Source organism: Pollachius pollachius, assembly GCF_949987615.1.
Source record: "Pollachius pollachius genome assembly, chromosome: 2".
Taxonomy (NCBI): Eukaryota; Metazoa; Chordata; class Actinopteri; order Gadiformes; family Gadidae; genus Pollachius; species Pollachius pollachius.
In genome coordinates, this window is record NC_136935.1 from 11,982,072 (window position 1) to 11,995,373 (window position 13,302).

The 13,302-nt window shown below is 45.5% G+C and overlaps 1 protein-coding gene across 1 annotated transcript; it reads right to left on the reverse strand.

The window, feature by feature from the left end:
• Nucleotides 1-1,338: 1,338 nt before the first annotated feature.
• LOC307070573 (inhibitory synaptic factor 2A-like) lies at nt 1,339-12,653 on the reverse strand (the record flags this gene model as incomplete). Its single annotated transcript, XM_079729080.1, is given in 5 exon segments — nt 1,339-1,522; nt 7,954-8,025; nt 11,403-11,896; nt 11,993-12,226; nt 12,228-12,653. Coding segments are annotated over 5 exon segments (1,410 nt in total).
• Between the last annotated feature and the right edge of the window lie 649 nt (nt 12,654-13,302).

The window sequence follows — 13,302 nt, forward strand, 5'->3', positions numbered from 1 at the left end:
TCTCTTTTTTCATTAAAAGGTCATCAATATAGAAGACCAAAAATAGCAGTTCTGTGAGAACAGTGTAGTATATGTAAAAAATAACAAACAAAGAGTTGCGAAGAATTTCTAGAAAACAATTTACATCACAGCTTTCAGTCTAGAGATGGTTGACAGTGAGGACTTGATCACATCGAGTCGTTGTCGTATTGGTTCTTGTTACACAACTGGGGGGCATTTACTGTGAAATCAGGGCACTTCCTTGATGCCCCCGAGAACGCCATCTTTCTGAACAATTGACAAATATTTTAGACTATATTGAAAAATATTTTAGACTTTCAGCGCAATTTTCTCTCATCTATTTGAACTTTTATATTGTGTGTCGACTTGAATGCAAATATGGACTATAATATCGGATGAATATCAATACCAAAAAATGCCAAATACTAAACAAAAAATGTATGCAGCAGAATGGTTTGGATGGTAAATATGAATCATATAGCACTATTTTGACAGATTATTTAAGACACGAGTGATCGGATGCACAATTCACCAAAAATGAGACTGATATATACCCAACCAAAATATGAAACAAAGAGGTAGAGCAGACAAATGTCAACTGTAAGGACGTGGAAAAGCGCTGACACACAACCCACTGCCATGCGCTCCGCTCTATCAGGTCCTCATATCCACCGTCCCCTCGACAGAGTGTGAGCTGGTTGTGCTTTAGCCGAGAGCCGAGGCCAGAGTCCGTTTAACGTTTGTGGCGTCACTTGAGAAGAAACAAAAGGGCCCTTCATGAAACAGCACCTCCTTGTAGTTGAGCAATATTCTGTAAGACAGGAGAGTGCGGTTTGTCACATGGCTTGTTCACACAGACCGCTGTCCTGTCATGTATCCCTACCTCTTTTGAGATTTTTTTTTCACCGATTTAATTCATAAAAAATAAAAATGTTAAAATAAAGTTAAATAATATTATTGATTTCATTGCATTTTCCATTTGGTTTCCCAACTCACCTGGGGGTGTGAGGTGGGTTGGACCCAGACAACGATGTTTCCCGGAAAATGAAGAATGACATGATCTCTCCAACTTTGCAATTTCCCCAAACTCACCTCCATCCTCCAACGGTAATACCAAATCACGATTTAAATGTTATTATTTTGTAATTTATAATGTCTACCGTTATTTACGTCTGCTTATCCATTCCAAAGGGGGTGCCATAAACCTGTTGATTAATCCAATCCATCTGTTTCCATCTCTGCTTTTCCCTTGCCTGGGTCTTCTTTCAAATCAAACCGCTATGGTAATCCGATTGAAAACTCTGAATCCCCAGCAAACAAAATCGGAAGTAACCATGGCTAGAGGAACCAGAGTTTCCAGCGAGCGTGTTTCTTGGACTCCGTTTTGGTCCTGCGCTTGGGGGTGGAGGTGAAGACCTCGTGGGGGTAAGGCAGGGTGGGGCACTGGGGGCTGTCCTGGGGGAACAGCCTCTTCATCAGGGGCAGAAGTTTCTCCTCCTGTTGCTTGAAGTCCAGCTCCACACTGAACAAGATCAGACACACAAATACGGAAGCAGGGAGATGAAACGACAGCCAGTGGTTATGGTTGTGTCATGGCATACGGCAATAGTACAGTCAGATCCTTTAATGACATGCCATACGTTTATTCAATCATCCTTACACAGTATCCAGATGCTTCTGTAGCGCATGTCATTTATCATTTAAAATGGATTTTTTTCCAAATGATCCACCAAGTTCATTCCTACATCCTCTTTAGTTGCTCTATTCATGAGAAAAACCACAGCCGTACGTGACACATTCAAGGTTCATCGTAGTGGGCCGATACCAGGCTCCAGTTCTTGTTTTCTGTGTAAAAAAAACATCTGAAAGTGTAATATCAGTCTTTTGTTTCTGTTGAATTCCCTTATGTGTCGCGTGGCCTGGGGCATTTCCGAGCACAGATATTAGTTTGCTCTTTGACACCAGACAACAGACGACCTCAGACATGGTGTATCACTCATTGAGGAGAACTGAGACTTCACAGAGACTGTTGTTTCACCTGTTGCTGATCTTTTTGAGATTTAAATAACCACGTCAGGAACGCTGTAGGCTATAAAACTTGGCCTGCACCTTATAGGCCTCCAACTTACTAGACTTGGTCCTCCCATAGCCAATCGCGTGAGACCTCTCTATGCCCATTTCACTTTCACTTTCATTAACTCTCATTCCAAATGTGATAGATGCAATCCTATGGAGTCACCTCAGAACCCCATGAAAAACCACCAAGTTGGTAGGTCCTGGCTCCTATTAAAACAATCATTTATACATCACAGCCATGTCCTATTTGGCTCACAGTGCAATGGGTGCAAGGAGTACCTGTACCCACAACCTAGCTCATATTTCAGTGCCTATTTCAGCGCTAATTATAGACAGACAGACATTAGTATAAGCTCAAGCTGTGTCTTGCATTTAGAAGATGTATCTATGCGTTTATCAAGACATAAAGGGCTATTTGTTTCAATCAGAACTATTAGTCATGTGATGTAGCATATAGGCCTACTGAATTTTAGCTGATATAATGGCCCAGACACAACGGCTGTAGCATGAAAAAGCATTGTGCTGCATCATATAGCTTGAACTAAGAAACGTGCTACTTTCTCACTATTCAATTTGAAACTGTTGCATTCCTAACCACCCAGTTTGTCCTTGCTCTTTGAGGGTTGAGGCTTAGGAGGGTCAGATCATTTGGACCTGTGAAGCCCATTCAAGACCGTGACCGTGATTAAGGGCTATGCACAATGAAATCGACTTGAACTCAGAGTCTTGCCGAACAGCAGAGAGCAGGTGCTACGGCGAACAAGAGCACCAAATCTTGAGATTATCTGCCCATGTGAGCTCACAAGGACAGCCAGAGATGAGAGGCTGGGGTGAGGGGGGGGAGATTAATCATCTTGCTGAGGGCTCAACATGCTTCTGTGTGGTTTATCCAAATCCCACGCACACACGGCGGGCAACAATGTTGGGAACAGTCATCAATTCATACTTCTGCGCAACCTATGCAATGTGTCAATACACCAAATATGCACTAGGGGAGGATTTGTCAACCATTCTGTATAGATAATAGATTAGCTTTTTCAAAAGTAGAGCAATTACAAGATTTCGATGCTTATTAGAATCAAAGCTAAACTAGCCAAAATGTATCCTGTTACAGATGTGCTCATGAATAACCAATTGGTGGTTAGTCAACATCAAGGCGGATATCGCATTCCTCAATGGCCTTGGATTGAAACCATGATTCTAGCTCGCGTTGATGTTTTGGTCCAGTGCTTGCGTCACTTATGTGTTGCAGGTACCCAAGCATGTACGGGCGTTAATGTGCTCCGCCCCAGCAGCTACTGTGACCACTGGCGATCTGGGTGCTGGCTGCTGTCTGTTTGTCTGTTGGTTGGTTCATCTGAGCTAATGCAGCGCTCAATGATTGTCCCCCTTAGGAGTGCTTTGGCTGCGGCCTATCGCTTCGTTCATGCAGTGGGTGTGTGTGGCTAGTGTGCTTTCAAATCTCCTCTGCTTTTGTCAGCACTTTTAAGTGTCAGGTTATTTCCCTGGCTGCCAACATACAAGCTCTCTCCCTGTCTATCTCTCTGTCTCGCTCTCTCTCCCTGTCTCTCTCTCTCTCTCCCTGCCTCCCTGTCTCTCTCTCTCTCTCTCTCTCTCTCTCTCTCTCTCTCTCTCTCTCTCTCTCTCTCTCTCTCTCTGGTGTCTCACAACTTTCAGGCTAACAAGACCAGTGGCACGATCCCAAGACAGTCTAACAATGTCAATGTCTATGACTAGATGTACTTTACTAATCCCAGACGGGAGAGCTAAATACTAGCGTGTATTGCCTCTGCTATGGTGCCCGAGATTTAAAAGATCATAGTGGGAACATGTCCCAATTTTCAGATGTCAAGGCATGTCACAAGGACATCATCGGAGCCCCCCTGCCCCAGGTCATGTGCCATACTCTTTTTGAGCTTTGATCATTTTTTACTCATCACGGTTATTAGCCTAGCAACAAGAGCGAGGAAGTGGAAGGAAAAAACATCCACATTAATTAGAAACAGAAAGAGAAAATGCTTTCTCAACAATTATTCACGAAAGCAATCATAGCCTTTTCATCTCTGCATGGGATTGAAGAGCAAATTAGATATGCAGCACCTCATTTTGCCAAGTCTGGCTTATATTCATTTCACATTCTTGCAGAGAAACCCTAAAAGCAGCGTATTTAACCCATATCAACCTCTTCGTTTTCATAAATGTATTATATAAATTGTATAAATGCTGGTGCATATGTGTATATATATATATTTTATGATAAGCATGTCAGTCTTTATGACATCTCTCGCTATCTCTGCATCATAGGGATAAATAATAAACATTTCAAATCACGTTCAGCAGCTATGTGTTTCTGAACCTTGCATTGTTTAAATAACTTCCCTTCTGGGTCCTTTCTTGCATCCAGCGCAATTGACTTTCTACACCGATGCATGTATCTTTGTTAGTTTGCACCCGGCGCAAAGCCGATTTTCCCCCGCAGCAAACCTGCGCCACCCTTGTTCACACTACATGCGTCCGTCGACGGACGACCGAGGGCTTGTCTGACGTATAGGGGAATTGTCTCTGTAGACGCATACTGCAGCCAATCAAATCGCTTCCCGCTACAAAGCCAATGTGTGGATATAAATACAAAAGATGACATAAACAACCGGTGACTAAAAACAATCATATCATTGCACATTATATTAAAAAAGTATATAATGGACAGATTTTTCCTGCTTCTTCCTGCTTTTTATTGCAAAATGGATCCAGTAGACGCGTGGAGTGCATTTGCATAACCGCGATCTGATTGGCTGACGGATCTGGCGCTGCCTGAAAAGTGGAACATTTCTCAACTTTTTGACGCAGGCCACGGAGCCGAATGGACGGAAGGACCCACAATGCATTTCGCAAGCGCCCCATGCAAAGTCAATGAGATCCGTTGACGGACGGAGGTAGTGTAAACAAGCCCTGAGAGGCGTGTCGGCAAAAAAGCAGAGTCGTGTTCCGGCGCAAATGATATATGGTGCTATCTTACAGATCGATAAAGCAACTTGTGCTACTGACCGACAAATACCTGGTCTAATAGCTCAGTTGGTGTTGCTATTTTGACGTACCATGGCAGGTCGGAACTGCAACTTTTTTTCCATAGGGGCTGCAGGAATGAACACTGTAGTAGGCTATGCCATGCGTTAAAATAATAATAACAACAATGATAAACTCGAACAAAGTTGGCTATATCCAAGCCTTCCAAAACAAAATCTTGTTTTAGGGTAAATGATAACGTTGGTTAAATTATTTGGGAAAGAACAGCTGATACAGCAGTAATAAGTTGTATTTAAATCAATGCATCTGGAAACACCGTACACCAAACAAATATTTTCTTGACACAGACATAGTGTTGATGAGTATTTGATCGTGAGAAAACATTGTTTTACCGCGAGTGAGTGTTAAAAATAATGAATGAACGCAGGTGCGTGTGTGCATCCATCTGTCTAAACAAACGCAAACTAAACACGTAACGCATTTTGCGCTTCTCACTTGCATTTCAGACCGTTAAAATAGGGACCTCTGTATTTTTTTCATTCTGCAAAGTCATATCGTACAAGAATAAGACCCGCAACGGTAAATGTAGACCTTTTATTTATCAGTCCCTACCTTCAATCTCTCTTCCCTTCGGCAATCCTTCTCCCCTTGATCCCCTCTCCCTCCTCTCCCCCACCTTGCTCTATTCCCCAACCTCCCTCTGTCTCTCTCCCCCGCCGTCTTATTCACCCTCCATCACCTCGTCTCCACTTCCTTCCTCTTCCTCTTCTCTCTCTCACGCTCCCTCTATCTTTCCCTCTCTTCCTCTCTCTGTATCTGCTCTCTCTCTCACTTTCCCGCCCTCTCTCTCCTTACTTATACTTATCTCTCTCCCTCTTTCTCACGCTCCCTCCATTTCTCTCTATCTCTCCCTCTCTCTCTGTCTTTTCAGTCTTGAGCCTCCTCTCTTTCTGACTCTCTCCCTCTAATGCCCATTTGTAGCGGTGATGAATGATTGCAGTATGGAGGGGTGGGTGCCAATGCCAGGAGAGAACTGAATTCTGGGCAAAGCCCGTAGATTGACTACCTTGGTCGAGCGATGGCCGGAGACTCCAGAATTGATTGGACATATTGGTCCTGTCGTGGTGCTGTCATGGATGGAGCTCCACCGTCTGTGATGATTTTGTGTGCATGTGGTTTGGTTCGGTTTGAGCTTTCTACAGTTTTTCATAATTATTAGCACCTTTTCCTCCACCAGCAGTGGTGCATGGGCTTGTTTTCATTTGTCTTTGCAGAGCAAGACCAATTTTGACAGATTTGTACCTTTCAGACCAATTCTGATGCAAATTATACGCAGCATGCTGTTTCCCGGCTGCCTTGTTTTAAAATCATGTAAACAGCAACATTGCCACGTGGTAATCTATACCCTCTTGGTCGACCAGTTTTTAACGGATCACTCAAATTAGGAATCTACCAGGCTCTGATTAAAAAAAATATGGATCATCGGAATATGATAGTTTCAGATAAAATATTTTCTTTTGTGAAAGCAAATGCAGACTTTCTGAACTCACTTATCATTGACTGTATCTCAACCTCCATTTAGTAGAATACTGGTATTCTACTGAACGGACTCCAGTGTGGCTGTAAAGCATCAATATGTAAAGGACACTGACATGTATCTATTCACATAAGCATCACTACTGATCACATACTCTTTTACTCTTTTATGTCTTAGCCTCCAGACCTCTGTCCGTCTTTCTGCAGCTTCATTTGTTTGCCTTTAAATGTTTTATTTTTACTGTATATTGAGCTTTTATTTTTTTGTTTCAGCTCACTTCTGCTCAACTTTTAACTTACTAATGTTGTAGCTATAAATCATTCATCCTCATTTGTCCTCTAGGCTTGTATGCTGATAATCTAAAGCAGTTCCTCTTCCGATTTGTTTGGTGGTGGTGGCTTTTGTTTAGTAATCCACTTAGCTACTGATGGGGAAGGCTTTAGTTACTATACAAATTAACGCTTTCATACATAATATAATGAGAGAATGCGGATCAATAAATTGAATTCATGCTGGTCAAGTCTGCTGGGAAAACCCCTTTTTAGGCTGTTATCTACACGCTGCTTTCTAAGAAGACGTTAGAGTAACATTAAAAAAAAGGGATGTTTCTTCTGTTTGCATAAATTACTTTTATGCAATATTTATGAATATTCATGTTCTATTGTGATTGGCCACATTTCCTCATTCGGAATGGCTTCTGTTTGTTGTGTTAGATATGTGAGCATGTCATTTGTCACAGTGAGTCGTCAACGTGACAAAGAACAGCAGGTTACGCTTTAAAGGGGATGTCACCCTTTAAAGGGGATGTCCCCCCTGCGTCCCAGACTCACAGCTTTCTGAGCAGCGACACCCAGAACAATGTCACCCAAAAAAATAACTTGATATTAAATTGATATAAACTATATCGGAGCGGTTTGCTTGCTCACGATTGACTTGCAGAGTGAGTACACCATCACCGGGGTGCCGTTCAGCTTTCCGTTCACCTCTCTCAGACAGGAGTCTTGTGGTGCTAATCTGCCAGACGTCGAGACAGAGAGTTCTAGTTCCTCTCCTGCCTGCTCCTTCTCTTTCCTTTCACGCTTCCTTGATCACTTTCACGTTCCAAAAAACAAAAGCAAAACCAAAGACTGGCTCTGCCTTCTCACTTGCATCACGTCTCCGTTTACGCTCCCCCAGTGCCAGAAAGAAAACAACAGAGGCGTTCAACACTGCCAGGAAGACGTGTGTGTGTGTGTGTGTGTGTATGTGTTTGTGTGTGTGTGTGTGTGTGTGTGTGTGTGTGTGTGTGTCGGGGGGGGGGGGGCATAAAGACCCACCTGTATATGATGCACGCGCTATTTCGACACGTGTCACAGTTTGCCGTGTCCTGTCCCGTTCGGTACGTGAGCCTGTCAGGAGAGAACAAGAGAGAACAGGTTTGTGATATTATCCAGGATATGACAGGTTATGACATCACTTGACAGGGGATGACATCATCGTTTCGCGGCCTTTCCGGGAGAAAGATTCCCCCCTATAAATACAATAAACCTTGCTGATGACGCCTTGCCCTGAAAAAACTATATCTAGTGACATTTCAAGGATGATTTGAACATTTGCCTTCTCTCCGTAGTCACTGATTAATTCTCATTTATTCTTAATAGGATTACCGGATATGATAAATGTGCCCCTGAACACCATATTGTAGAACGTTAGCGTTAAACGTTTCCTAAATCATATATAATTAAAAATCAATAGCTCAATGTTCACCCTTTTTCAGTACAGATGGCAACGCTTATTTTACAGGCTGCTCATTACTGTTTTTTAGTGTGACTAATAATGAGTAATACAGCGACAAAGAGTGTGATGTAATTTACACCTAAAACCATTAATTACAATTTGTTTACTGGGAATTGCCTGAAATCCATACCGTCTGTAAAGGAATTATACCAGACTGATTAGGAAGCATGTTAACTGTTTTGCAAGATTAGAAATTGAATTTCATGTAAACATTTTATCTTCAAATAACGCCTGCTAACCTTTCATTAAAATCTGCTGAATTGTTGTGTGTGTGTGCTTGAGTATCTGCATGCATTTCAAGTGTATATGTGTGTGTGTATGTTTGCGCTTGTACAATATCAATTGTTCATTTACAATTGAGTGTCTATGTGTGTGTTTGTGTGTATGTATGTGGAGGCATGTGTGCATGCACTGTTGTATATGTGAATTCATGGAGTGTGTGTGTATGTGTGTGTGCGTGTGTGTGTGTGTGTGACTGTACATTATTAACTTGTATGTGGCATACGTGCCTGGTCCTGTCCTAGTACAGTATGTGGACCACCACATTCACGTACAAACACACACATTTACACAAACACACACACACACACACACACACACACACACACACACACACACACACAATACCCATTGACTCCAGCATTAATTGTCCTTTACGTGGCTGCATGTGTAGTCATGGCGACATCATCCTTTGTGGCGTTACTTTACAGCATGCAGGAATAATAGGAGGGGGAGATGTAGGGGAGGGGGGGGGGTGAGGAGGAGAGGGGAAGATGGAGGAGAAGTAGGTAGAAGGGGTAAGGGATCGATGGAGGAGGAGTAGAGGGGGAGTTGGAGGGGGGGGTGGAGAAGGAGAGTGGAAGATGGAGGAGAAGTAGGTGGAGGGGGAGAGGGATCGATGGAGGAGAGGGGTGGTTCGAGGGGGAGAGGGATCGATAGGGGAGAAGGAGGAGAGGGATAACAGATGGAGAAGGGGAGGAGGAAAAGCAGAGTTGGGGAGGAGAAGATGGAGAATTGGAGATGCAGCACGAGGAGACGACAGCGGCAGCAGCCCTACAGTGTCTCAGGTTAGGGATTGGGGCCCGGGGGGGAGGGGTTGAGGGTGTAGGCCGGGGGGGTTAGTAGCACATGTTATCTTGCTGTCACCAAGAGCCCCTCTGCCTGAGGGATGATGAGTGAAGGGGTCACCCCCCTGTGACACTGGAGTTGACCCTGGCAGGCTGACAGAGCCTGAAGGTCGTTGATTTGGGAGGTGGTCATACTTTCGTCCACATACACACACACACACACACACACACGTTATACACACATGCGTTCGCACTCATACATCAGTTTGCATAAACACGTGCAAGCATGCAAAAAAAATCTTGCGCAAACACACACACACACACACACACACACACACACACACACACACACACACACACACACACACACACACACACACACACACACACACACACACACACACACACACACACACACACACACGCGCGCGCAAACACAGTATGCCCAGTCCGACAGCTAGTCGCAGATGTATGCTGTTGATTTATGTTGTGTATGTGCAAGGTATGAATGGCATATTACAATTTCTGAGGGCCATTAAGTGGATGCTTATTTAAAGTTTCTCATAATACCGTCAGTTCATAGCTTGGGGGGTGGGCCACAGTGGGATTCGAACCCCTGACCTCTCATGCAGTGTTAATGCCTTGTTCTACCAGTGGAACAACCCAAGACCAACAATGCCACTATCGCAGTTATTTTCTAGAAATCCACTACGACAGTCGCATCATCTCAATGACAGTGCCGCCACTGTAAAGTGGACCACAACGCGTGTGAGTGTGTTTGCACACGATGTCGACGCTTTCCCAAAACGACAGATATTAACGCAGAGGGAGAATTGTCCTCCAGCGTGTTTGCGCGGCGGAAAGTCCTTCGCTAAGCTGCTTGTTTATTGGCACAGTTTTACCACAGATCTACCACTGTGCCCACGTCAGCTGGCCCGGGTCACATGCTGCCCTCCCCATCCCAATCCCTCTGCCTTCATCCCTCTGCCTGCCAATCATCCCTGCCTGCCTGTCTGCCTGCCTGGCTTGCTCATCTGTCTGTCTTTCTCCCTGTCTATCCGCCTGCCTGCCTGTCCATCCATCGGCCTGCTTGAGTGTGGTTCTGTCTGACCCTCTGTCAGTCCACCTGTCTGACTGCCTGTCTGTCTACCTGCCTCAGGGATGGGCATTGCTGTCACCCAACAAACACTTTAGGCAATCATTCAGCGAATGACAAAAACACAGCACGCAGAAATGCTCTTACCTTCACATACGTAGCTATAATTTCTTCTTTATTATTTACACACTTAAACACACACACACACACACACACACACACACACACACGGACACACACACACATACTAATAAACTTTTTACTATTTAAGTATTAAGTTATTTAGATTATGCTTTTCTCCAACCCGTTCTACAGTTATTTGCTTTAGATACATATATCATCAATAAATAGGGAGGGGTCAGGGACAACTTGCCCAAGGACGCTTACAGGTAGAGTGCGGACATTGTTTTTTTTCACCTAAAACCCCATGGAGGGAAACAATATCAGTGGGCCTTCATCAGTGTATGCATAGCGTGGTGTATAGATTTCACCCTGCAACGTGACTGCACTGTGTGTAATTCTGCACTGCAGTGTTCTCTGTGTCACTGTGGGTATAGAATGGATTGATCCTCTGGTGGACTCATTAACGTAACACCACAGCCATTTAATATCGCCTACGAGGGTGTTCAACACCAGTCGATACATCTTTCTGTAACAAGTTTGTTTACAGGTAAACTTCCTGCTTATATTTAACATCAAAAAAACATTGATCAGTTTGTTAGGTAAGACGATAATGGTCCAATAATGAGAGTCATCCTTCAATGTTTGCACGGCGGCAGACCTATGCATCGCACAAAGAACGGGTGCATAATATACCTTTACTCACCCTTCTCTCAGAGCCTCTCCCTTCTCCAGCTCCTGGATGACTCCCAGCAGGACTTTAATGGTCTCCTGGCTGGAGTTGATGAGGTTCTCCATAGCCTGGAGCTGTGCTTTGATATCCTTATCCCCGGACGACGAGGGCGTAATGGGCTGGCTGGCCCCCAAACGGGGCCCCTGCGACTGTCCAAGAAGCGAGCCCTGGTCCCCTGCGCTCTCCGTGTGCTGGAGCTTAGAAGAGGCGGACGCGTGTCGGGTCCGGCAGGGGTCCATGGAGCGACCCGAACACTTGGCATTGTGGGGCAGTGTCTGCGACTGCTGCCCGTTTGGATGTGAGCCCTTTTTCCGCTTGCAGCAAGCCGACGGGCTCCCCAGCGACTCCACCTGCGTCAGGGAGCTCCAACCGCCGGACCCCATGCCCTTTGACCCGGTGTCCTGAGAAATGTCCCCGCCGGAGGTGGTAAACCGGTGATCGGTGGAGGATCCCCCAGCACCAGCACCACCACCACCACCAACAGCCCCACCACCACCACCACCACCAGCCCCCATCTCCTCCTTGGGTAATCCTTTAGACCGGGATCTTCTGGGGCCGCACACCTGGTACTCCGGCTCCTCTTTCCACGCAGGAGGGCTGCATGGATGGGAACTGGGGTCTTTCGGGGGGTCGGCACACAGGGGTCCGTCTGCAAAGTGAGCACCAGACAGCAGGTCCTCGGTGCCGCTGCTGTCATCGGTGTGATGCAGCAGCGCTTTAGTCTGCCCCACGATCTTCCCCTTGCACGGGGAGCCCAGCGGCCCCGACCCCCCTGCCTCCCCCCCCCCCCGCCCCTTGCATGTCGCTCAGGAACCCGTTGTTCTGCTCCCGGTAGGTCTCCACCACGGCGGCGTGTTTGAACGTGTGGCCCCTCTTCCGCTCGAAGGGGAAGGTCTTGTAGCGCAGGTTGATGTGCGGCGACGTCTGCACGCCCGTGCTCCGGGTCACGTTGGGGATGGAGCGTCGCGAAGGCATGGTCATGTACCTCCTGTGCGTCACCTTACAGGAAATGGATCTGGAGCGCCTGGCGCGGCGCTCCTTCTGGGCGTCGCAGATATCCTTGAAGCGCACCTGGAGGGCCCTGTGGCGCTTGCGGACGCGCCGGTCACCGGGCCTGGGGCCGCAGGGCGCCTCGAAGCTCTGCTGCGACGCGGCGTTGTCCGAGTCGGACTCCGAGTGGGAGCTGGAGATGACCAAGCATGGGCCGTCCTCCTTGCTCACCATGTTACCTGGGGAAGGGCCGGAGACCACGCAGACCGTTAGGACATCCACGCTTTGCACGTCTTCTGCAGTACAATGACCAATGCATTACCATGTCAAAAAAGGGACTTAATCAAAGTTTCTCTGTGTATTGTTCATCTCAGAACGGTGTACCCCTCTTGAGTCTATGCACAGCTACCGAACGGTATTCATGTATATTTTTGAAAGAATCTTGCTGAAGATTAGAGGTTAGACATTATGGCTTGAACCCTGTGCATTTCAGCTGGAAGTTGAACTCCCTAACCACTACTCATTCCTAACAACTGCACTTTATGCTATGAATAGTCTCATGTGTCTTTGATAAAAAAACCAATGGTGTTGCAAAAAAGAGAAAGCCCATAATGGAAGAAATGCTTTGAAATGAGGATTCATATTCATATAACCCTAATGGGAAATATTGGATTCAAAATGAAATGAGATTTGTGCTAGATTTCCTAGCTAGACCATGTCATATACAATGCCGTGGAAGGAAATTAAATATTGTCTGATATTGTTGAAAAGATACATTAGTCATGCTTCATAATGTTCATATGACAGGACCACCCATGAGTCTGACTCATTTATAATGACACAAAGAAAGACCAGACATGGCAGCTTCCTTGAATGTGTTAGA